The 24,695-nt window shown below is 38.0% G+C and overlaps 1 protein-coding gene across 1 annotated transcript in view; it reads left to right on the top strand.

Moving 5' to 3' along the window:
* USH2A (usherin) overlaps window positions 1–24,695 on the top strand; it is a 673,955-nt gene that overhangs the window by 254,122 nt on the left and 395,138 nt on the right. The window contains exons 22-29 of the mRNA XM_059413329.1: window positions 2,948–3,074; window positions 5,266–5,367; window positions 7,263–7,442; window positions 8,486–8,616; window positions 12,576–12,849; window positions 17,342–17,545; window positions 17,673–17,753; window positions 20,533–20,727. Coding sequence (XP_059269312.1) covers window positions 2,948–3,074; window positions 5,266–5,367; window positions 7,263–7,442; window positions 8,486–8,616; window positions 12,576–12,849; window positions 17,342–17,545; window positions 17,673–17,753; window positions 20,533–20,727 — 1,294 coding nt within the window. The remainder of the gene's footprint in view (window positions 1–2,947; window positions 3,075–5,265; window positions 5,368–7,262; window positions 7,443–8,485; window positions 8,617–12,575; window positions 12,850–17,341; window positions 17,546–17,672; window positions 17,754–20,532; window positions 20,728–24,695) is intronic.

Raw genomic sequence — 24,695 nt, 5'->3', positions numbered from 1 at the left:
CTCTCTGCCTACTTGTAATCTCTGTCTGTCAAATGAATAGATGGAATCTTTAAAAAAAAAAAAAAAAGAATATAATAGATGCTCAGTAAATATATGTCTCTTGATGGATAGACTCACTGACCGGTTCAATAACTATTGGTAAAATATATTTATAATGAAGAAATTTATCCATTTTCTACATAAAATTTCCAACTCTTTAATGATTATTTAACAATTCAGTTCTTATTTGTTTTAATCTCTCAGCTTGTTAGAAACTTTAACTTCTACTGATGATTATTTTTAAATTATTGTCCCAAATCCATTCAAAAGAGTTAAATTTGAATTGTGAAAAGAGCATTTTATAGGAATTTAAAGTCACCACTGTCTAGCACATCACTTCAAAATAGCTTACAGTAATTGTGTATTTTTCTTAAAATATGTTAACAAACTTAAGTAATGAATTCTTTACATAACAACCTGTTCCTACATAGAGGCTATAGGTGTAAAGAACTTATTTGGTTTTCTTTTCAGTGATTGAATGCATTCTGGGAATAAATATTTGGGGAAGGGGGAAAGATTCTTCATGATATTTAAAACTGGATATATGAACTGAACACTTGGAATTATTATTAAGAGTCACAGTAAAGAAAAGTTCCTCCAATTCTTAATTGCTGTATTTTTTTTTGTTAAGTCTCTAACAATTAGCTGTCATCTCCCATGCTTTATATGATTAACTCCAATTTGGATATACTTGGTCAGATGACATTTTGTTGACCAATCATAACTTGTGGTTATCATTTAAATGTTTTATGTTCAGAGGCATTAAGAAGAAACTCACATAACATTCCGATTTCACTCAGGAGGGACCTGCAAAAGTGAAAGCTTTCCAACAATTCTGAATGGCATTTATTTAACATGTCCGATATTTTCCAAATGGAAAGGACAAACTGCATGGTATGACACTAGAATTGATCGCAGAATTATTCTCTTACCATTGGTTGGGGAACATAATTTTCAAATGATCATCAGAGAATAATATGTTATGTTCTTCCAAGTATAAAGCAAACTTGGCATCCTGAGGCTGTCTGTTACGTACTCGTATTTGTCTCCAATAAATGTGATTTCTGATGTAGAGAACTATTAATGCTTCAAATTGTTGCCAAACATAATATGAAGAACCACTTACTCAGACACCTGATCTTTAGAAGGCAGCATCGTTTGTAACAATTTTAACGCTAACTAAGTACACTTTGATGAGACAGCATTTAATAAAATGCTCATTAATTTCATCATTAGCAAGGGTATGCTAAGAAGTAAGCCAGTTTCTTATGTCACGCCCAATTAGCATCCCATGCTAGTAATCCCATTAGTATTGTTGAATTCACTAATGGAAAAACTAATGGGCATGCTACCAGGGCACATTAATTGGGCACGACACCAGTTCTGGTTTTAATTATTAAACTACGATAATGAAATGTGTGTTTGTAAAATATTAAAATGTTGAAATAGGATTGAAGAAAATAAAAGAGTAGGTAGAGGAAAGAGTTATAAAGAAAGTCAACTTACAAAAATTCAAGGATTAGAAAATGGATTTGCCAAATGGTTATCCTTCTAGCTGATCGAGTTGTCTATAAAAGTTGGGATATTGTCCACATGAGGAGCCACCCACCCATCCTCATGGGAAATTAAAAGCTGTTTTTTGGTAATATGAATTTCTGTATGTCATACATGTTGTCATGCTCGGTATAAGGCCTGACAGGAGCCAATTAAATGTGTAGAATGGACATGTTACATCGCTGAGGCTATGTTAGGGAAAGATAAACAGAATTTTTTTACTTAAGATGATATGATTCACATTGCCTTTTTTGTGATATAAATCTTCAGTTATATCAGGTAATTATCACTTTTCTGTTTTTGAAAAATGGTATTCCACAATTATGGGAATTTGGTGAAATATTCCAACTAATTAAAAAATTTGTAATATTTTACCCAGTCTTATTTTGTTTTTTGAAAATTTTTGTTGTATTGAAGTTTATTGGTAAGAAAATCAGTTTTATTAAGAAAGAAATGTATTTTCACATAGAAGGTTTGGAATACTTTTCTGGTGTTTTTTTCTTTAACAGTAGTAGTAGTAGTAACTGATGATGATGATGAAGTTGAAATATTTTCTACTTTTATTTGTCCACTAATACTAAAAAAGGTAACATTGTGCTGAACCTGATATGCTGAAAACATTTTTACTTGGCTAGAAAGACTCAGATGGAAGGTTTCTCTTCTAACTTCTCTTTCTCTGTTTCCTTATCCTCACCTCTTTTCTGCTCATTTCTGTTCTTGAGGTCTGCCATTTCCTACTCTTACCTGCTTAGGAATTCATTTTTAACTATGATGTGATGGCCTCAGAGACAAGTATAAATGCTAGATTTTAGACTAAAGAGCACGGAGTACAAAGTTTAACTGCAATAATAATGCTCAATAATAACGCTAATTTTTAATTTGACTCTCATTCTTTCTACTGATTAGCAGTGTAGTGAAGATAAGAGAAACTAAGTTCCTCGACATTTCCCCATCTTTAGAACAATCTAGATTCAATAGTATGTTATTAGTTTTAAATTCTTATTTCATATTTCTGCCAAAATCTTAAGAGCTAAAATTTTAGAATAGAAAATTCTTTACCTTTCTGATGACTAGAAGTGCTCAAAATGCAAGCGCGCTTTTAAGAGATTTTTTTATTCCAAAGAGAAGGTCTTTTCAGGCTTGAGTACTATGGTGTTTGTGGAAGGATGTCAGACACATGCTAGAATGATGTTAGGCATCAACTTTAATGTTGAGTTTGGTTTGAAAAGCATTCATGCTTCTATCATGATCATGTCAAAATTTATAATTGATTTCTAGCAAATATAGAATTATATGCATATGACTTTACAAACATGTATAGTTATTCATTCATTCGTTCGTTCATTCCCTCAAGGGGTCTTCAGTGGAAGTTACTACAACTAATGATGGTGGAAAACAATACAGTGACGACAAATGGCATGAGATAATAGCTATTAGGCATCAGGCTTTTGGCCAAATCACACTCGATGGGCAGTATACAGGTAAGAACAAGATACATATATAAATTGTTCTATAGATATGCTAATGTGGCTATACTTTTCTGTTGACTATATTTCTACATCTTTCATTCCATCTTTATCTCCTCTCAATTCCATCTGCATTGCTGTTGGATTTGCCTTTGGGTTGCTCCTAAAATCATGAAGTCTGGCAACCATTTTCTCATTATGCACGGTTTCAGTAAAGCAAGAGAAACAGCAGAGTCATCAGCAGCAATTCTGTCTTCTACAATTTGCAAGGGCTTTTCCTGATGTTCTCTCATGTTATTTTTGATCCACAAAAGACAAATAAAATAAAGCAGTGATTATATGCATTTTAGAAATGATGAAACGGAGTCTTAGGAAAAGCAAATAACCTTTCCCAATTTGCACAGTTGATCGTGTTCTTGGGATGCTGATCCTGTCTTTGTAATTTGAAGTTCAGTATTCTTTCCATCCTACCCTCTCTACTGTCCTTATATAATTATAAAACATTTACAGTACCTGCATAATGATTCAAGCTTTTGTTAATATGCTCAGGAAATAAAGAATTATAATGCACACCTACCGAATGACACTGTTGCTCTAGAATCTCTGGATACAAAGAGCAAAGGTTATGTTTCAGGTGGGAGAGGGGCAGGAGGGAGAATAAATAAATGTTGAACGAGAGTAAGTAGTGGTATATTTTGAAAATAATAAAGCAGGAGAAAAGAGAAATTGTGTTATATGTGTGTGTATTGGGGAGGGAATATTTTGATCTCATAAGGGACTATTAGAAAAGCCCTCTTTGATAAGGTGACATTTGAACAGAGACCTAAGGAAAGTAAGCGGGTAAGCCAGGAGAGTAACCAAGAGGACAATGTTTCAAGCCAAGGGAATAGTTGGTGTCAGGGCCCTGAGGTGGGAACATGTTTAAGGCATGTCCAGGACCAACAAGGAGGTCAGTGTGGGTGGAGAGCCTAGTGATAGGGTCAGAATGGGTGGAGAGCCTAGTAGTAGGCTGAAATCAGAGAGGCTTTTAGGGCTGTATTACATAGGATCTTATGGGCTTTTGCTTAGAAAAAAGGAATATCTTTGAAAATGAATTTTAAGAGGAACAGGGTGGAAATGTGGATTGCAGTCAATAAACTTCTGTAATAATTATAAAATAATTCAGGCAAGAAAACATGATTCCTTGAGCCAGGGAAGTAAAGTTGTGGTTATAATGAGAAATCTGGGTATACTGTAAATATTACTTTTAATTTAACATTTGATTCAAGTAGAACAGGGGTTGGCAAACTACCTATGGACCATATCCATCTCATCACTGTTTTTATAAAGTTTTACTGGAGCACAATTGTATCCATTTGTTATGAATTGTCTGATCGGTTTGAAGCTGCATTGTTTACAAAGCCTGAAATATATACTACCTGGCCCTTTACAGAAGGCGTTTGTTAATTCCTAATATAGACCAGGACTGCTAAATTTAGGGCCTGGGCAACTGGAAGACTGTGGTTGCCAGAGCTAAGGTTGACAAGACCATGGGAGAAGCTGATATGGAGAGAGATGTTCAGTATGAAGGCATTCAACCTTAGTATCTGTGAGGCATCCATATGGAAATATCAGGTAGGGTTCTGGATTCAACTCTTAGTTCAGGGAAGATTTCCAGACTAAAGATAAACAATGGGAAATGTCAGCTAAGGATGGTATTTAACACCAAGGGACCAGAGGTAAGTAGAGCTAATTAGAGTGGTTTGGGTTCTGAGGGGGGAAACCAAAAAAAAAAAAAAAAAAAAAAAGAAAAAAGAAAGAAAGAAAGAAAGAAAAAGAAAAAGAAAAGCCCCTACTCCCAAGAAAAGATGGAGTTGGATAGAAGTCTTAATGGAAGACATGCATTGTTATACAACATAGCCAGGGACCCAGGCCTCTTCTGGTCTTTCACCTGGTCGTTTGCATAGGTGCTCAGCCCTCTATGTCATCCTTCCAGAGGACTTAGGACATCCGTGTATGTGGAGAAAGAGATCTGAGGGGGGAGACAGCCTGGTCTTTCCAACATCAAGATGTCAGGATGTGAGGAAAAACCAATGAAGAAACATAAAAAAGAAAAGAACCAAGAAAGAGTGGTGTCCAGGGCTCAGTAAAGGGTTTAAGCATTTATTAAATTAGTAGAACCCAGACTATCCTGGTGCATCTGCAATTCTCATCTCCTTTTCCATAGGTTCTTTGACAGCCCTGAATGGGAGCACGATTATTGGAGGGAACACGGGAGTATTTGTGGGAGGCCTCCCCCGGGGTTATACCATTCTCAGGAAGGATCCTGGTAAGTTTGCTGATGATATAGGATTTAAATGTTGTCACCAAGATTTACAACATGATCAAGTATGAGTACATTATTTTAAAGTATGAATATTAGTATTATATTCTATCTCATGCTGTATTTCCTTTATCCGTATGTCAAAAAAGGTGTCTTCTTTTCTAAAGGGACTGTGTATTATTTGCATTATTTTGCTGAAATGAATGCTACTAATTTCAGTCAAAGGTATCTTATTCTAGGATTATGTATTAATTTTTCAAAGATTTTAAAATGAAGAAACACAGAAATGTTAAACTGTGGACTTGATTTATCCTCTCAATAGGATGAAGAACATTCACTGAGTATTGTGCATGTGATCAGTGCTAAACTAGTCCCTAGATGTCCATAGATGAAAAAAATGTGGTCTTTGCCAGAATAGAGGGCATATTATAGAGGGTATATAATGCTGAGCAAATGCTGTAAGTACTATAATTGAGACAGAGACAAAATAATTCCTATATTTTTAGGAATGAGAGAACAAAAACTGATTCAAAATGAAGTCAATAAAAACTAACCTGGATGAAATTAACCTGAGGCAGAAGGAAAAAATCACCTTTCCAAATGCATTGCTAAGGTTTTAGGGTTGTTTTCCATGTTCTCATTGAAGGGCATAGGGTGTCTTCCAAGTCTCTCCCAGGAAGTAAAATGTAACTACATAAATATTACAAATGAGCTAGAGCCTAGGTAAGTATACATTGTGCATGTGTGGTGGTCTTCAGGGAATCATGATGAAGATCAAAAGGAATAAAATGTTTTCAGTGAAATTTGGAGAGGGATATATTTAAATACCCAAGACAGAATTATAGGTTCCTCCTTAGAAATATTTCTAGAGAGGGTTTTTACTGGACTAGTTTAGATTGGTAAAGAAGTCCCTTGAAAACACACCCTCTCTCTCCCTCTCTCTCTCACATACACACACACACACACACACACACACACACACACACGAGAGAGAGAGAGAGAGAGAGAGAGAATGAGAGAGAGAGAGAGAGATCGAGCTCTCTCCAGCCTTTGTCCTTGTTCCTTACCCATCAAGGACACTTCCTGGCCATGGTATATCCATGCACCGGAAGGAGGGAGAATGCCCTGATAGCAGGACCCTTCTTGGAGAGGACATATATTCATAATCAATAAATAATCTGACATTGTGCATATAAAATGACTTTGTAGAACTTTGACTGCTGGTGAATACCTTCCCTAGAATCAAGTCATACACTCCAAAGCTGAGAACTAAGCTTTGCATTGATCAACAGGAACAATGCTGTGTGAAATGTTTCTCTTTCTCTAATTCTCTCATTTGCTCACTTTCTTTCTTTTCCAACCCACTGTTATCACCTGTGTGCTGTGTTCATAAATCCCACATCCGCCTGACCCAGCGTGTCCTAAGATTCAGGTCAACATTACATCAATTCCTAAATATGAAAACAAATCATGGACTTTACTTGTATAACAGACTGGTTCATCATGATGAAGAAACCAAACTACAAACTATAGATTTAATAGAAACACTTCCTTCAAATCTTTTAAAACTTGTTATAACACTTTTATTTTTAAGACTAGTGGCAGATGAAATCTCGTTAGTTCAGAAGGCAATATTCTGGCTACTACTATAAAACCAAAGTTTTTGCATAAACATCTGTTTCTGCAGATATGATGGGTTGGAACTGGGGCTAAACGTTCTAATTGTTACCACTTAGCATAGGTGATGGCATGGTCTTTACGTGAATCATTAGGAGGTTTGCAGTAAATAGGTAGAGCGATTTCTTATTTCTTTTATTTTAATAGCATGTAAAGTTAATTGCTTGAAAAAAAAAATGTTCAAAGTACATCAACCAGCTCTTGATATCTACCAACTCTTATAGACATAATCCAAAAGGGTTTTGTGGGCTGTGTCAAGGATGTGTATTTTATGAAGAAGTATAACCCCTTTGCTGTTTGGGAGCCTCTGGTTTGGCAAAATGCTGAAGAAAAGGTCAACGTGTATGATACCTGGGAGGGATGCCCCACTGCATTACAGGACGGAGCCCAGTTTCTAGGAACAGGTAAGGTTCTACAGATACCAGTAGTTGCTTAACTACAGTAGTTGTATGTTATATTCTTTGCCCAGTTTAATCTCCCCTATCCAATTACTTCAACCTCATATGAACTTAGTATCACAGAAATACCTAGTTATGCCATGATATACATAAATATATTCTCAAAGTCTGAATATGTAAAATGAGTTGTAAGACTCATATATTCATGTGTCAGATCTCTGTTAGCCCACGGCAATTCTTGGTTGACATATGGTAGTGTCAAAAATATCTTTTGGTAAGTCAATTGTTTTACTTAGATTGCAGTTTTACTTAGAAAGATGTTTCAAAAGATTTTATTTACCAGAGAGATGTTTCAAAAGGATTTTATTTATTTATCCCATTATATAGATGGACAGTATTCTAAAGAGTAAAATTCAGCTATGTAATGGGGTGAGTAGACCATGAAGGGAGAGCTGGAGATGTCACCACCACTACCGCCATTGCTCCTAGGCTTGCTGTAAAGGCGAGGGGCCATGTCCCTGGCAGACCTCCCCAGCCACAGTCTCTGCCTGGCGGGCACCCTGGTTGAGGGGGCAGAAGGGAGTATGGTGACTTGGCAGGAAGTACTACTTCACCTAATGCAAGCCCATCGCTGCCTCCTACATTTATAGCTAAACTGGCTCTTTATTAAGTTGTTTAAACCACCTTCCGAACAGAAAGCTAAAGAATATCCTAGTCTATGCACTTTCCCTTTGCTCTCTTCTCAACACTGTCATTACTCTGAATTTCTCTTAGTTAATGCAATTTCTTATTGTGAATACTGATAGAAAACAGTGACAGTCTTAATCATATCCATGATTTAGAGATTATATTGCTTCCTCTTAAAATGTATATCAAGTTCACTCTGCCACTTCTGTGCAATTACAAGGGGGATTTCTTGCCATCGATTTGCATCTTCTTCTGCAAAGATCTGCTCGATGACAGTGTGCGTCCTAGTCTTTGTACCACCTTTACGATGCGGGCGGTAGTGCTTTGCACGTGCTGATGTGTTCATATTCTTTTCTTTAAAGGATTCCTGGAACTTCATCCGTATGTGTTTCATGGTGGAATGGATTTTGAGATTTCCTTTAAGTTCAGAACTGACCAATTGAATGGATTGCTTCTTTTCATGTACAACAAAGATGGGCCTGATTTTCTTGCTGTATGTTAATTTATTTAGTTAAATTTACTTTAAAATATCAGCTATAACTTTAAAATAAATAAGCCATGTGTGTATAATATGCTAAATTGGGATTTCTTTTGAAATTCACTTTTGTTTTCATTTTCTTCCCTAAGTCATCTTTAGTTTCAGAGTCCTGTGAAACATTTTGTGCTTTAGGATCGTGATGTTTTAAAATGACAATTATCCCTGTGAAAATTGAATTTTAGCAAAACAGAGTAGTTACAAGGAATTAAGAAAATTCCATTAGGGATGCCTAGGTGGCTCAGTGGGTTAAGCTTCTGCCTTCGGCTCAGGTCATGACCTCAGGGTCCTAGGCTGGAGCCCTGCATCGGGTTCTCTGCTCAGCGGGGACTGCTTCCCCCTCTTTCTCTGCCTGCCTCTCTGCCGACTTGTGATCTCTCTCTGTCAAATAAATGAATAAAATTTTTTTAAAAAGAAAATTCCATTTAGTTTTCCAATATTCAAAAAATGTTATTTCCTTCATTATTTTTTGACATAATATAAAATCTTAAATCTCCAAATATAGCCTTATAACTTTTCAGCTCTCATTCTCTTACCGAATTCATTAAGACATTGAGATCATTGGCTATCAGACCACTTTCTGTTCAACTGACTCGCTCCCTACCTCAGACACCATAATGCAGCTTTTCTTGTTTTATTTGTTAATTTAATTTAATTTTTTCAGTGTTCCAAGATTCATGCACCACACCTAGTGCTCCATGCAATTCGTGCCCTCCTTAATACCCATCACCAGGCTCGCCCATCCCCCCACCTGTCTACCCTCCAGTTTTTCAACCATTTTTCTGTCAACTCCCTCAACTTGTATCTTCAGTTCCACAACTCTGGGTCAATCAGTCTAGCTCCCTAGCTTTTCCGTTTCAACAGCTGTTTACTGACCACCATAGAAGAACCGATACAAGTATGACGACTATTGACACGTGGAGTTTTGAGGTTTCTGATTGCTTCATTCAACAGTCCTTCTTGTTTATAGGATTCATGCATCAATTAGATGTGGAACATGAAAGAAAAAAAATGTCAGCTCCGGAAAACACCACAACCTGAAGGTCTTCAGATAGTTTTATTCTTAGAATGGAAAGGAACATAATCTCCTCATCTTCCAAACTCTCGACCTACAGCTTTTTTTATGAGCCAAGTCTGGTTTCACTCTCTCCTGACTCAGGAGAATAAATACCTAATTACCATGCTTCCAACCAAAGTTAATATTCTCTATTTTTACTCTAGATTCTACCCTTCTCCTGCAAGAGCTTGTGCTGCAAAATTTCCCCTTTTTGTTACTTCCAATGTTCCTTCTCTATTGGCTCTTCTCCCTCAATATATAAAATGGTTGAGCCTCACAGCACATTCCACTGCAGAACTTTCTAATGTTGCCAGTGACCCCTGCATTTTCTAGCTAATAGATAATTTTCTGCCCTTATCTTTCTTGATCTTCCTCTATCGTTTGCTTTTTTTCTTAAAATATTCTTTCCTACTGACTTTCCAAGGTACTAGTTGCTCTTGATTTTCTTTAAATCCTTATGGTTTCTACAAGAAGATCATTGTCAACTTGAAGAATTACGTCTACTCTACCTTCTCTTAAAACATCGGTCTGGCTGAGGACTGTAGACTCTCTCTCCTTCTCTTTTCACTGCTTTTACACTAACTAGATAATCTCATTTATCTTCTCGTGTACATTTTTTATTTTACTCGACTATATTTATGTTCAAATGCCTCAAAAAAGTTTCTTCTAGATGTTTTATAGACATCTCAAACTCCGTATATTTAAAATCGACCTCATTCCTCTCTAACGATGATAATATCAAGTCTTTCTTTCCTAGTGCTTTCCCTGTTGTGACAGTGGTAAAACACACCCAAGCAAGAAGAACATGGGTGTCCTTGATTTCCTTTTTATTCATCTAACACATTCAGCTATTTGCCAGGTCCTGCTGAGGCTTTACAAGCTGAGTTGCTTTCAAAAATATCTCTTTGACTGAATTTTAACTGTCGTTACATTGTTACCTGTATTTTAGTGGTTCTCATAATTTTTTTCACAAATGTAGTGAGTCCCTAATAGGTTTCTCCAGTTCCAGGGCAGCTTTTGTTTCAGGATGAATTTCCTAGGACTGGTAGGGTAAACTTTCAGCATAAGATAATAGTGGAAAGAATATAGCCTTTGAGGTCAGACAGACAAGAGAAAGACGTACATTTTCCATAGCACTCAAAACCCTCCAAAGCCTTGCTTCTACATACCTGGGGGACTCTTTCTAACTCCCCCCCACCATATGTATCCCATCTTACCTAATTTAGTTTTTTTTTTTTCCTAAAACTAATTAGCTTGTGCATGTCCCGATGACGCTGCGTGTGTTCATCTTCCTGTACTGAAGAATTCTCCATAAACCTTACATACTTTCAAAAGTCTTAATTTCAACCTTCCCAGCCCCCAGTGAACATAATATATATCCTTTCTTTGCTTCTTCTCTTGGTTATGATATTCTTTTTTTTTTTTTTAAGATTTTATTTATTTATTTGACAGACAGATCACAAGTAGGCAGAGAAGCAGGCAGAGAGAGAGGAAGGAAAGCTGGCTCCCCGCTGAGCAGAGAGCCCGATGCCGGGCTCGATCCCAGGACCCTGAGATCATGACCTGAGCTGAAGGCAGAGGCTTTAACCCACTAAGCCAACCAGGCGCCCCAGTTATGGTATTCTTGTACCTGGTTCTTCTCTCTTGGTTATAGTATTATCCCAGTTGTTTGCCTCTGTTGTTGAATAGTGTGATTCTTGGGAGCAGTGTTTATCTTATAGCAGGAGATTCATGGAACATGGTGGGGGGCTCACTCAGTATTTATTGAATGAATAGATATATGACTGCTTATCCAGTGTACTTCACAAAAAATGATATTTATGTAGAAAAAAGTAATAATTTTTATCTACAATTACTTAATTTCATTTGACATGATTGATCTCAAATTTTTAAGTATCCTATTTTTGCCAGCTTGAGTTCTAACAAAATAAAAACATAGTAGATAAGATAATTGTCATGTAACATTTTGAAGGGAAACATATGGAGGCATTTCCTTTACCATGAAAATCTGGGTAAAATCTATTCATATTAGAAAATGACACGTTAATCTAAAAGAATACACATAGAAGCAATTATGTTAGTTAGAGATTTAGAATAATAAAACTGAAATATTGAATCAAAATCCATCTTACAAATTTGAAATTGAGTTCACCGACCAGTTAAAATAAACTTAATCAGGCTTGACATTTCATTTTCTTATTGTCTTGTCATATTTTACCCCAAATTAAATTGATATATGAAGTAGTATTTTCTCATTTTCTAAAAACTCAAGTAAAAATAGAGTCATAGGGGCGCTTGGGTGGCTCAGTGAGTTAAAGTCTCTGCCTTCAGCTCAGGTCATGATCCCAGGGTCTTGGGATAGAGCCCCGCATCGGGCTCTCTGCTCGGCGGGGAGCCTGCTTCCTTCCTCTCTCTCTCTCCGCCTGCCTCTCTGCCTACTTTTGATCTTTGTCTGTCAAATAAATAAATAAAATCTTTAAAAAAAATAGAGTCATAGTTCAAACTATTCTCTTCAGTCATTCAGTCACTTATGCCAGCATTTATATTTTTACCTGTTTAGCACGCACAAAAATATATAAATAAAAGTTTTTGCCTACATTATATTGTATCACACTGTATAATCATTACTGGGTATGAATTTGTGTGACTCAATACAACATTCTTCATGTCAATTATAAGCTTGCAAAGTACTCCATTATACGTTACTCCAGTCCTGCTTAGAATAAAGTGGAACATTTTTATAGAGTGCTTTCAGGGAAATTTGTTGCTTTTCTTCAAGAAATTGACCTTCTGCTCTCTCCCAAACTGCCATTCTGCAGTCTTTTTATATACCTATTTTCTTTTTTAATGTGAAATCCAGATGGAATTGAAGAGTGGAATATTGAGCTTCCGGTTAAATACCAGTCTTTCCTTCACACGAGTGGATCTATGGCTCGGGCTGTCCTATTGTGATGGAAAGTGGAATAAAGCGATTATTAAAAAGAAAGGTTCCATCATATCAGCAAGCATGAATCAACTGAGGGAACGTGTGTCACAGTCCAGAGCCCAGCCACTGATGGTGAATTCCCCCATCTATGTGGGAGGAACCCCACAGGAGCTGCAGGACTCCTATAAACACCTGAGTTTGGAACAAGGTAAAGTCCATCTGGAGGAATTCCCAAATAAATACAGCTCTGGTCCTACCAGGTTTTAGTTGTTTTTGTGTTTTAAAATACAGCAACAGAATCAGTTTGGAAGCAATACCTATCGCCCCCCTCCCTTTTCTTGAAGCTCTAAAAAAAAAAAAAGAAAAAGAAAAATCAGAAGGTTTCTTCAAATAGTTTTCTATGTTGCCCTTAAGACTGAGCCCTCACACCTACTTATAATCAATATACTTATTCTAATTTGTCTCCAGTAAATATAATTGAAATTTATGTATATATTTCCTCATACGTTTTCTGGTTCTTTCAGATACTGATCATTATCTGTATTCACACATGAAAAACACAATTTAGGTTAGTGTGCACAGCTAAGAAAAATAGCATTAAATGCATTGGGAATTTTTTCTAACATAACTGCTAAGTGTCTCTGCATTTCCATGGAGCTCCCTTATAGCAAAGCACACGAAAGGGTGGGTTTAGTTGAATTTTAAATATACTGGTGAAAAATCTATATTTCATTGATTATTAATAACCACAAATGAAAGAAAAAGCACATGCCTGCATGACTTAGAACTAAAGGAAGCGTTTAACTCATATAATGAATTTGAACATAATCAGAGAAATTATTAATTCAAAAAGGCTAACTAGCTGATGGTCTGCTGTGTGCAGAATTCATGGTTCCGAAAGCTTTGCATGAGATTAAGTGGGTAAGCCCTTCATAACAAGCCCCTATGTTCTGTATTATTATTTAAATCCCCATTTTACAGATGAGGAAACTGAAGAGCAAAGTAACCTCCCCAAGGTCACATGGCCAGTAAGCAGAGAGCAAGCCTTTCTGTCTCAGGAAGCCTGGTATCAAAATCCCCTCTTTTAATTATAATCAAGTGTTTTCTTTTATGGGCATTGGCCAGTGTTCCTTTTCTACAAATTGGGGAAAGCACAGAAACGTCTAGCTTGTGACTAAGCGTGCTCCCACATAGAAAATGTTCTCTACATATTTCCAACTCTATGTACCGCGAATGGTTAAAATTTCCATGAAGGAGTCTTTGCCTATTTGGTAAGTACATAAAGATTTAAATGCCTTTGAATAGAAAATATATAGCAAGCTCTAAGGAGACTTTTAGAAGGGTACTAGTAAGGAGTTAATGAATGTCTGGGGTGTAAGACAGTAATGACATTTTCAAGGCACTTAAGATGTAACAGCAGCTAAAAATATTACATTCATATAAGGGCTTCTCCTGGTTTTCAGGTTTCTGAGGTTAGAAAGAGCTTGAAAACCCTTTATATGAGCAAGATTACTTGAGCCTACTTACATCTAGGAAAAAATCCCCTGCATATGTGCAATTATACTTTGGAAAGTACACAAAAACCCATTATGATGATGGGCATAGAGACTTGTCTTTAGCCAAATTTTAACTGAAATTGTAAGATGATCATGATAGAAGTTTAACACATCAACATAAACCCAATAGGGATAATTTAATCTACACAGTGACTACATCTATGGTACCGAAAGCTATTTTATTTATGGGTAATACTAAATTTTTATCCTTGCAGGATCATACATATCAGTGGTTCTCAAGCCACTGATAAAATATTGACATACAGTAGCAGGAACATAGTAAGAACTCAATAAAATGAGCTGTCATTCTTATTGCTATTCAAGATACATTGGAATCTCCTGGAAAGATCATTAAAAATGCAGATTTTATGACCCTATTCCCTCCGATTCTGACTCAGATGCTTTGAAAGATACTAATCTCTATAGGTAACCATGTTTTATACAATGAGCAGGAGATTATTCACCATATGGGGTGCTGCCTGTCTGTAGTAAATTGCAATTAAAATTAATCATGTTCACTTACTGTATTTTTTTTTTCAGTCCACTCTCAAATGGTCTTAAAAATGTTCTGTGCTTCTTAATTAGCACCTTTTCTAAGAGGCTCTACTTTGTGGTCATATTAGTGCTATTTTTTTCGTATCCGTTAATGTTGTAATCTTCCTTTGAATCAAATGTAAATTAACTCTGTAGTTTGGAAATGCTGGGCAACCTAATTTGCTAAAGACGTGTCACCTCAGATCATGGGCAATTACCTTAGAACGACCAGTCTGGATTATCACTTACCTTCAGGTTGGGCTAAACGGGTTGTGGCTCATGGGATCACAGATTTTGCTCTGACCCATACCCTGTGTGGAGAAGGCAGGAGTAGGGGCTGGAAGCCAGCCTTCCTACCACCAGTGCTGTCATGTTGGACCACCTCCCCCAGAGGGCTACTGTCTTTCTAATTTGTCAATTTAGAATTCTGGGCCACTTTTTAGTTATTCAGAAGCCTACAGGTAGGGGGTCATTCTTGATTCTCAAAAGCAAGCAAAGGACACATCTCCATTTCCCCCACAGACAGGCTCTTTACCCTCTTCCTATTCTAATACCGCATTCAAATTTTGAAGATAGTCGAAGAGTATTTCTGGTGGAGATGATCCTGGTAGGGCAGAGTTGAAAGAATGGTGACTTGGTTGGACAAAACTGTCTGCTTTAAGATCGCACAGAGAGGACCACCTACTAGAGCTCAGGATTCTTCACCTCCAAGGCCTGAGGCCAGAGTACCACTTCGTAAGGAGGATTAATACTTAGAAACCTTATCTGATGACCCCCTGGACCTTTTTCATTATCTCCAGAATGAAGACTACCTCTGCGGCCTTTCCCAAATTTAAAATTCCATCCCATGAATTAGTTTTTAAGGCCTTTCCTTTTTTTTATTTTTCATTTTTTGAATTGTGGCAAAATATACATAAAATTGACCATCTTAGCCATGAAGGGTACAGTTCAGTGGCATTAAAGATATTTACTTTGCTGGGTAACCATCAACACAATCCAGCTCCAGAACTCTTTCCACCTTGCAAAGCTGAAGTCCCCCTTTAAATAATAATGGGACTTTTCTTGTAATATCGCTCAGGTGTTTGCCAAAGCTACCATTCCACTGTTTGCGTTTTGTTGTTAGGGAAAGTGGGGTACAGAGAAGTTAGATAACTAAACTCCAAGCCATCGGAAAATTGCTGCTGGTAAAGAAACAGAATTCTTAATTTCTGAAGTTTCAAGCAGATGCTTTTATATTGAGCTTCATTGCCTTTATTTCAACTCAACCAACTTATTGAGCGTCTACTGTGTGTTCAAGACAGACGAGCAGGATCGATCAGTCGGGCCTGGAGGCACGTGAATACGAGCAAAGACATTCTGAAAGGAACTAGGCCAACTTAATGTGTTAGAGACATAATAAAACATCATATAAATGCTAAAGAGAACAATATGATCCTTGTTACTATTAGTTTATTTTACTGTTAGGCATTGCACTATGTTTTATTTTCTGTTCCTGCTGATGTGCTTTAATCTTGAAAGGAGTGAAGCATGTGTTTGGGACCCTTCAAACTTGACAGTATTTTGTTCCGAGAGAGCGTGTGTGTGTGTGTGCTATCGCAAACTCTGTCTCTTCTTTGACAATTTTGTGCAGTGTTCTGGTCAGAGTGCTTGCCAACCCTCATTGAGCTGATCTCTGTTTACACAAAATAGCATGTAATTCAGAGTCGCTGCTACGTGCTGGTGACTGGATGCCCTCTGGTCCTCTAACAAAAGAGCAGTCCATTCTCCTCAGCCATTTCTGCCACGTTCCCTGGTCAACTTCCCAGAACTCCATTGCACTGTGGCCGTTCTAAAGTGAACTGGGCAGAATACACATTCTGAGAAACCTCCGGGTGTTGCCATTGCCAGAGCTGAATTTGCTCCCTGTCATGCTACGGTGAACACAAAACTGGTGACCATTGTGGAGAGTCAAAATTGTGGAACTCAGTGAAAATGGTGGCGTGTAGTGATAGCTCCTCTGTATGCTGATCTAACTGGGACTTCGTTCTATAACTCTGAAACAATTCTGTAGAGTTCATGTCAATACCTCAGGATTCCAGTATATTTTGAAACTACTTTCTCCCTCCTGCTCTCTTGCATAATAATCTTCAAAGGGTATTTTCCCCCCAGTGACCTTGTTGTATAATTGTGCTCCTTCAAATCTTATTTTTAGCATTAAAACAATGACTTATATAGGGGGACTGAATTTTCCAGAATCAAGGGACATGTGGCTACCCCTCTACCATAGGGTCTAATTGCCTTCATTTTATTTCATAAGAATAAACAGAAGGAGAAAAAGTGGGCCTAAAGGAGCATAATAAATACTTTTAATCACATCTAATCCAGTTGAATTATAATGATCACCTTATATATTTTTTCAAGATAACACAAATCTAATACGTCCTTGTGACCACTTAGCCTGGTAAAAAGCAGGAGGCCTAAAGGATTTCCCAAATGAAACTCAGAAGTTTAAAAATTGTCTCTACCGCAACCCCCACACCTCGTGAAAGCGTCATACAGCTGAGGACAGAGATGATTGGTAATTAATGACTCAAGCCTTTTATGTGATATTAATCCCTTACTATTTGCTAGGTTTCGGTGGTTGCATGAAGGATGTTAAATTTGCACGGGGTGCTGTCGTTAACTTGGCATCTGTGTCCAGCAGCGCTGTCAGAGTCAATCTGGATGGCTGCCTGTCAAGTGACAGTGCCGTTAACTGCAGGGGAAATGACTCCATCCTGGTTTACCGGGGAGAAGAGCGCAGTGTTGACGAGAGTGGTCTGCAGCCATTCACAGGTACCGCGGACGTGCTCTCAATTAAATGTTACGCGTCTCCCACTTGTCGCCCCTTCCCTCCCTGACAGCCCACTGCTAGTCCATAGGAGTAATATTTTCATCTTTCTGCCTCTTTTTTTCATTCAAGAGTACCTGTACCGAGTGGTAGCCTCACACGAAGGAGGCTCTGTCTACAGTGACTGGAGTCGGGGCCGTTCAACAGGAGCAGGTAAATGGTCTTGAAACGGATACGCGCACATGTACGTGCACATGTCTGCGCACACATGTCCGCACACGTAAGAAGAAGGAAAGACTGTATTACCCTGAAGCGAGCAGTGGGTTTGTCATCGTAGGACAGAGCATGCGTTCATTGGTGAAGGTCAGTGGGTAAAATGCTGAGGAGGTCAGTATTTTGATCTCTCAATTATTTAGTAAGTGTTTGCTCGGGCTTGATTCTTTCCTCTTCAAATGTGGAAGGAAGGGGCGCCTGGGTGGCTCAGTGGGTTAAAGCCTCTGTTTTCGACTCAGGTCATGATCCCAGGGTCCTGGGATCGAGTCCCGCACCGGGCTCTCTGCTCAGCAGGGAACCTGCTTTCCTTCCTCTCTCTCTGTCTACTTGTGATCTCTGTCTGTCAAATAAATTAAAAAAAAAAAAAATTAAAAATGCGGAAGGAAGGAGTTTCAAGTTGTCTCAAGGATTTGGTAGGCGTGAATCTATAGTAATATATCTAAGGATAGGAAACCCTTCTAGATGGTGTAGAACCCAAGAAGCTAACGTCAGGCTTGATTACCCTGGGCGGGGACAGCACCCTCTTGCCTCTCTCTCGTGGAGGGTACATTTGGAACCTGTACCGGGATCAGAAGCAGATGTGTCTTTTATCACATCGTGGCAATGTTTTTCATGGTGGTGACTATTAGTATCTTCAGATGACTCTCCCAGGATAGAAACTGCTGACTGGTCTAACCTTCTTGAGTTGGAGGGGGAAAACAGCAGGAAATCGAATATATTAGACTGGATCTCAGACAACAGCTTTATAAGTGCTCTGAACTTCTCACCGCAACCACATCTTTTCACGTGGTGCTATCACAAGAAGGTATTCATCATGCAAAGTTTTGTGAATCAGTAGCCTTTTACTGATATCAGTCAGGTAGTCAAATACATTTCAAAAGACTGCCAAGTATGTCTCTCAAAGGAAGTCTATCCTTAATAAGTCATAGTTTGTCTAAATGTGTGTTTTTCACCAAGATATTCTCTCATACTTATTAACCAGGGGCTACTAACACAGACAACTTTTTGAGAAATCTTCTTGATCTAAGATAATTAAAAACTGGAATGGCTACTAAGAATAATTTTCAAAGCACTTTGCCTACAGATTTTCCAGAAGAGGACAACCTGACACTTTTCCAGGATGATTTAAATTGTCATCTATTTATAGGCAAGACAATGAGCCGAAAGGTCTTTTAAAATCCTTTTCAACCTCAGAGCTTGGAGAAAGCTGTGGCATAAAATATTCATTTGTTACTGGCATATCCTCTGCCCCTTTTTCGCCTCCGCTAGTTCATTAACAAATATGCTCTAAAGCCTGTTTTCAGTCTCAGTCAGCAAGGTAAATGGGTGTCTAGAAAGTGCGTTGCCCACATAGCTTAATGGTCCCCATTTTGAGTATCACCGCGAAAGTATGCAAATAGAGCTCTGAATTTATAGCAATGATCTGACCACAAAGTCTTATGCCATAAATTCATATTTACAATCTGACCACAACACTGAGCAGCTACATGCTCCCAAGGGTTGGAGAATAATTGCACTATTTAATTATTTTTGAGTCAGTTTTGCTCTGTCCCTTATGAGAAGGCCATCTGTTAGACGGCACCGTACTTTGCCCTGTACCGCATTTCAGAACTAATAAAATCAACCTCACTCCCGTTGTCCCTTTGCTCGCATCTTGATTGTGTAGCCTGTGGGTTTTCCGTAGGTGTCGGTGGTGTTTTAACAGCACAGACAGTGTTTCTCTGCCTTCTCCCACCCTCTGTGTTCACTTTGTTTCCCTTGAAGCTGTCCTATTGTATTGGTCTGAACAGTAAAGTCAGAGAAGGAGGATATTTGATGTGGGAAAACCAGAGTGGTCCTCCATCGACGGGCTCAGGAGTCTGCAGGCAGCTCGGGCCGGCCTCTCATCCATCATCCTGCCACAGAGTTTCTCGGGTTTTTCTCACTGTTCCCAGAGCAGTCGGCTGTGATGAAGTTGTTACTGATCAGAACTGTAGAAATCTCTAATAAATAGTTAAAGGTTATGGATTTTTAAGATTCGGGGACTCTGCTCGTGAGTGAGGTTTTGTGGCTCCTTCCAACTTCCTCATTTTGTGTTATTGTTTCTGAGATACTCTGAAGAAAATATCTCTGAAAATGATTTTGTATCATCTCTAGGGTGCCAGTTCCTCTGCCCCCCCATCCCAGATGCAATTAGGAATGTATCCTGAATACCATATCTGGTAGAACTTGGCTTTTTCATAATTAATTTGAAAAACAATTGAATTTGGAAAATTAGATCAGACGTTCAGGTACAAGACAATCACATTTGTGATATTTTTTGGCTAATATGCCGAAGATATAAAAGTGTCAAACCCCTATGTATAATAACAGTCTAATTATCTTGCTTCAGAGGGGTCCATCATTATAGTGTTTGAACTTGTTATCTGCCTACCATCCACTCCTTCTTTATGAGTGATGTTTAAAACATGTCTGGTATGTTCAATGTTTTTGGAAAACCTGGACTAGACTCTAAAGAACGTTATGTCGATGGAGTTTTGATGGTTTTGAAATATCACTTAAACTGAATGGCTCAAGATGTGCAGTCCTATTAAATCAATGCTGAAAAGTTACAACGCTAATAAATTGTATTTATGCTAATGGTTGAGTCTGATTTACTGCGGCCATTAAAAGTGAAGGATGGGGCAATAGTCTTCTGAGGACAGCCATTTTCCCTGTTTTCTCTTTTATTCTTTCACAGCTCCACAAAGTGTGCCGACTCCCTCAAGGGTCCGCAGCATAACCGGGTACAGCGTGGCGGTGAGCTGGGACGAACCTGTTGTCGTGAGAGGAGTAATTGACAAGTACGTTCTGCGGGCCTACAGCGAGGATGACCCCCGATGGCCGCGCGTGCCCTCTGCCACTTCCGAGCTTGTCAGTACCAGCACCCTCACAGGTAAAGGGGATTCCTCAGGGAGTATCTTTCATGAATATTCTTTTTGACTTGATTTTTTTTAAGATTTTATTTATTTATTTGAGAGAGAGAGAGAGTGCGAGACATGGGAGGGATAGAGGGAGAGGCAGACTCCCCACTGAGCAGGGAGCCTGATGCAGGGCTCGATCCCGGGATGTCGGGGTCATGACCTAAGCTGAAGACAGTCTCTTAACCAATTGAGCCACCCAGGTGCCCTCTTTTTGACTTTAAATAAAAACATTCTTCAAGGGCTCCCCTCCCCTCAGTGAGCTACTCCTCTATTTTGCTTGATTAAAAACAGCAAGAACCACCTACTGAGATGGAAGCTTATATCTACCTAGGATAAAAAAGGATAATTCTATAATGTCAGTGGGCTCTTATGGACAGGTTCATCACAAGGCTGATATCCTCCTCCCCAGAAAATAAGGTGACAGGTGGCCCTAGCTCTTAAACACTCCATACATCTCCTGCAGGTGTTCTGGGCATACCTATAAGACCAACCTACCTATTTCACCATGCAAAAATGTCCTCTATGGGACCAGCCCAAGTTCACAGCACCATCATTTATTGGAAAATTGTTGATTAAACCTAATTATGTCAAGGTAGAGGAGTATGAGACACCAGCAGTTTGATTGGCAAACCAGTGAATCAATTTCTCACGGGCGCCATGCTGGCCATGCAGAATGATTGCAGGGCAACACGCTGGTACTGATATCACACACATGTCTTGTACTCAGATGCATGCACGTGTAGTAAGGCAGCAGTTTTCAGCTTCATGAAATGTGAAAGTACATTCAGATGGAAAGTCAGGTGTAAGCCTTTACCAAAAATAAGTAAAATACATCAACAAATTGCATAGAGAAAAATTATCCTCTGTCAAAGAATTTTATAGCTTGAAAAACTATATGGATTTGAGAATAGGCTTTATTATCCTTCAGTATCTATTGGTCAACCCCATCTAGCCTTGACCTCCTTCTTGAGATCCCTTGGAAACTACCACCCAAATTGATAATCAATTACACAGAATTTCACATCTTCCAGTCCCTCCCTCCCTATTTTACTCACCTGATGAAACCCAACCTGATGAAGCCCATAGTTTGCCTTTGCCCAGGCTGCACATTAAAGCTAAGTGGGCTGGGGAAAAAATGTGCAGTTTGTCACTACAGATTCTCAGTCCTCATTTTCAAATGGGCACCAAGAATGATGCCAGCCCTACCGTATTTCTATAATAAGCTCCTTCTCCTAGCCTCTTCATTCAATATTTCAGATTTTCCCAAACTGTCTAGTTGCTAAGCTCCCTTCCTCCTCCAACTCAACGGATGGTCTTATGTATTAGATTGTGTTAGACACCAAGAAGAAACAGAATCTGTCTTATAGGATTTCTGTCACTCTTTCTGACAAACATATACATTAATTACATTTCTCTGAGCTATAGGGTTGTTATTAGGGGTTAAGTACATTCATGTTTGCTGAAACATTTAAAATTCTTTTGGCACATTATAAGCATTTGCCATCATTATCTGTTTTTTTTTTCTTTTTTTCTTTTCCTTCCTCTTTTTACAAAGCTTTCCTTATCCTATCAAAAATAAAATCATCCAAAGTCCTCTGGACCCCAACTCTTCCTGCCTTTTCAGCGATGTGACTGGTAACTTTTCTCCCTCCCAATCCTATCTTAACCTCTCTCCACGTGGTTCACAAGCTATGGCCCCAGGACCAGCATCAGCAGCATCACCTGAGACCTCATTATTAATGTCAATTCTCCAGCCCACCCAGAGCTCAGCCCTCTTGTTTTAATAAGCCCTCCTCATCTGACACTGAAGCATGCTAAAAGTTGGAGAACCGTTATGAATTCTTCCCAGGACCATTTAAACTCTACCAACTCCCATTGTTAAACATAAACAAACAGACTTAAGCCAATTATTAAAAAAACCTTCCTTTTATCTAAATTCCTTGCCAACTATGACTCCCTCTCTTCTTCCCGAACTTGCTTCTAGCAAGAAGTACGCATGGATGTTGTCCCCATTTCTTCACTTTAGGGGGCTTCTGCACACTTGCCTTGCTAAGGACACCAACAACTTCCATATTTACCTTTCTCATGAACACTTTACAGTACTAGTCTCTGGTAACTCCCTAGATTGAAAACCAGTGCAATATGTTATTGAATGTTGCTATAGGATATGTCGTGTGAACGGTGTACAGAGAAAATAAAGTTAGAGAACACTGACCAATTATATTTATTTTTATATACTCAATCTGTAGAGAACTAAGGAAAAAGTCTCAACTATCAATACAATTTTGTTAATTTCTCTTCTGAAAACTTGCTTTCTCTTTGTCTTTTCCTTTTTCTTATTACTTTACATTCATTATTTATAGTTTAATGTTCAAAGTCACATTATTTTAGTTATATCTCTATAAATAACAACTAGTTTGATTTAGTTTTATATTCAACTAGAAGTTGAATTGGGAGTTTAGCTCATTCACATTTATTTTTATAATTCATCAAATTGCTCTTATTTCTGCCATCGTATTTTATACTTTCTGGTTTTGTTATTGTTTTTTAATACTTTTTAGAACTATTCTTTTATTTTTAGTTCTTGCCTGTGTGGAGTATGAATTCTTTAACTTTTTTTCCTCAAGGAGTTAAAGGTATATGTGCAGTTCACAATTGTGAAATAAAGAGACAAGGATATATATAAGAAGTAATCTTAAAGATTATGGAACATTTAACAGGAAAGAGAAAAGAAAAACAGAAAGTGAGGCAGGGTAAGGAAATAGTCAGAGAGCTGGATTTGATGGAGATGGGAGGAGTGTGGAAATTGGACAGTGGCAGCTGCTTTGTCATTTGGTTGAGATAACAAGGTATTGGGAGAGGAATGTAAGAAAAGTAGGTCATGACCAGTTTTGTGGTTGGTCTTAAGTTAATCCCCCTTTAGCATTTCTGAAGTGACTTTGGTGAGGTTGTAATGTTGACTTCTGATTGTTAAAGTGGTATTTCTTTGACCAAGACAATGCTGGTGCTGGATGCACAAGATAATTTATTTTTTTTAAATTATTTTTTTATTTTTTATAAACATATATTTTTATCCCCAGGGGTACAGGTCTTGCACAAGATAATTTAGCTTTATTGGTTCACATAAGGTTCTTTACCGATTAGGTTGTAATAAAATATGCCATCTTTTATTGGCATCTTTTCATATGTTTCTTTCTGTTATATAGCCAGCTCTTCTTCAGACATGGGTCCTTCTTTGGCTTGGAAGGGTTGCTGTTGTATATATCATTATTACTTCTCGTGGGAAATAGAAGTTTTCAATATTGTCTGTTTTTGCAGTCCAGAACACAACTTATAGAGTCAAATCGATCTAGGCTCAAATTCCAGCTGTGTCATTTGTTAACTGTATGATCCTAGGCACATTAAAAAAATATATCCCTGTATCAGAATTTCTTCATATATAAACCTTTATGTTATGGAATTGTAATGAAGATTTAAAAAAAAAAAAGAATTACCTCTATAGAATATTTTGCTCAGAACCAGGCACAGAGTGAATGTTCAACAAATTCATCTTTATACTCCTTGGTCTCTGAATTCGAAGTTATGACTTTGTAATTGTTTCCCTTTCTGTTTTCTGATTTTTCATTAGAGATTCTGCTCTTTGAAACTTCTAAACTGATTTTTAAATTTTTCTGTCCACAATTCACTTGTCCCATCTTTAAATATACCTTCAGACTGAGTGTTGCTCAAGAAAATTAAATCATTTTCAAATCACCTTACTAGGTACTTAGTTTCTCTTAACAAAAAAAAAAAAAAAAAAAAAACTTCACTTGGATTATGCCAGGTCAGCTGAGGAAAAATTGCAGTAGCCTGGCAATAAATAAATCTCAACACCCTTCTCCCCAGTGTATGGTGAAGGAGGCTGAGAACCTATAGGCATTCTGTACCCAGATGGGGGTTG

Source organism: Mustela nigripes, chromosome 10 (genome assembly GCF_022355385.1).
Source record: "Mustela nigripes isolate SB6536 chromosome 10, MUSNIG.SB6536, whole genome shotgun sequence".
NCBI lineage: Eukaryota > Metazoa > Chordata > Mammalia > Carnivora > Mustelidae > Mustela > Mustela nigripes.
The sequence above is the reverse complement of the archived record's forward strand: the minus strand, read 5'-3'. Positions and strand labels throughout refer to the sequence as shown.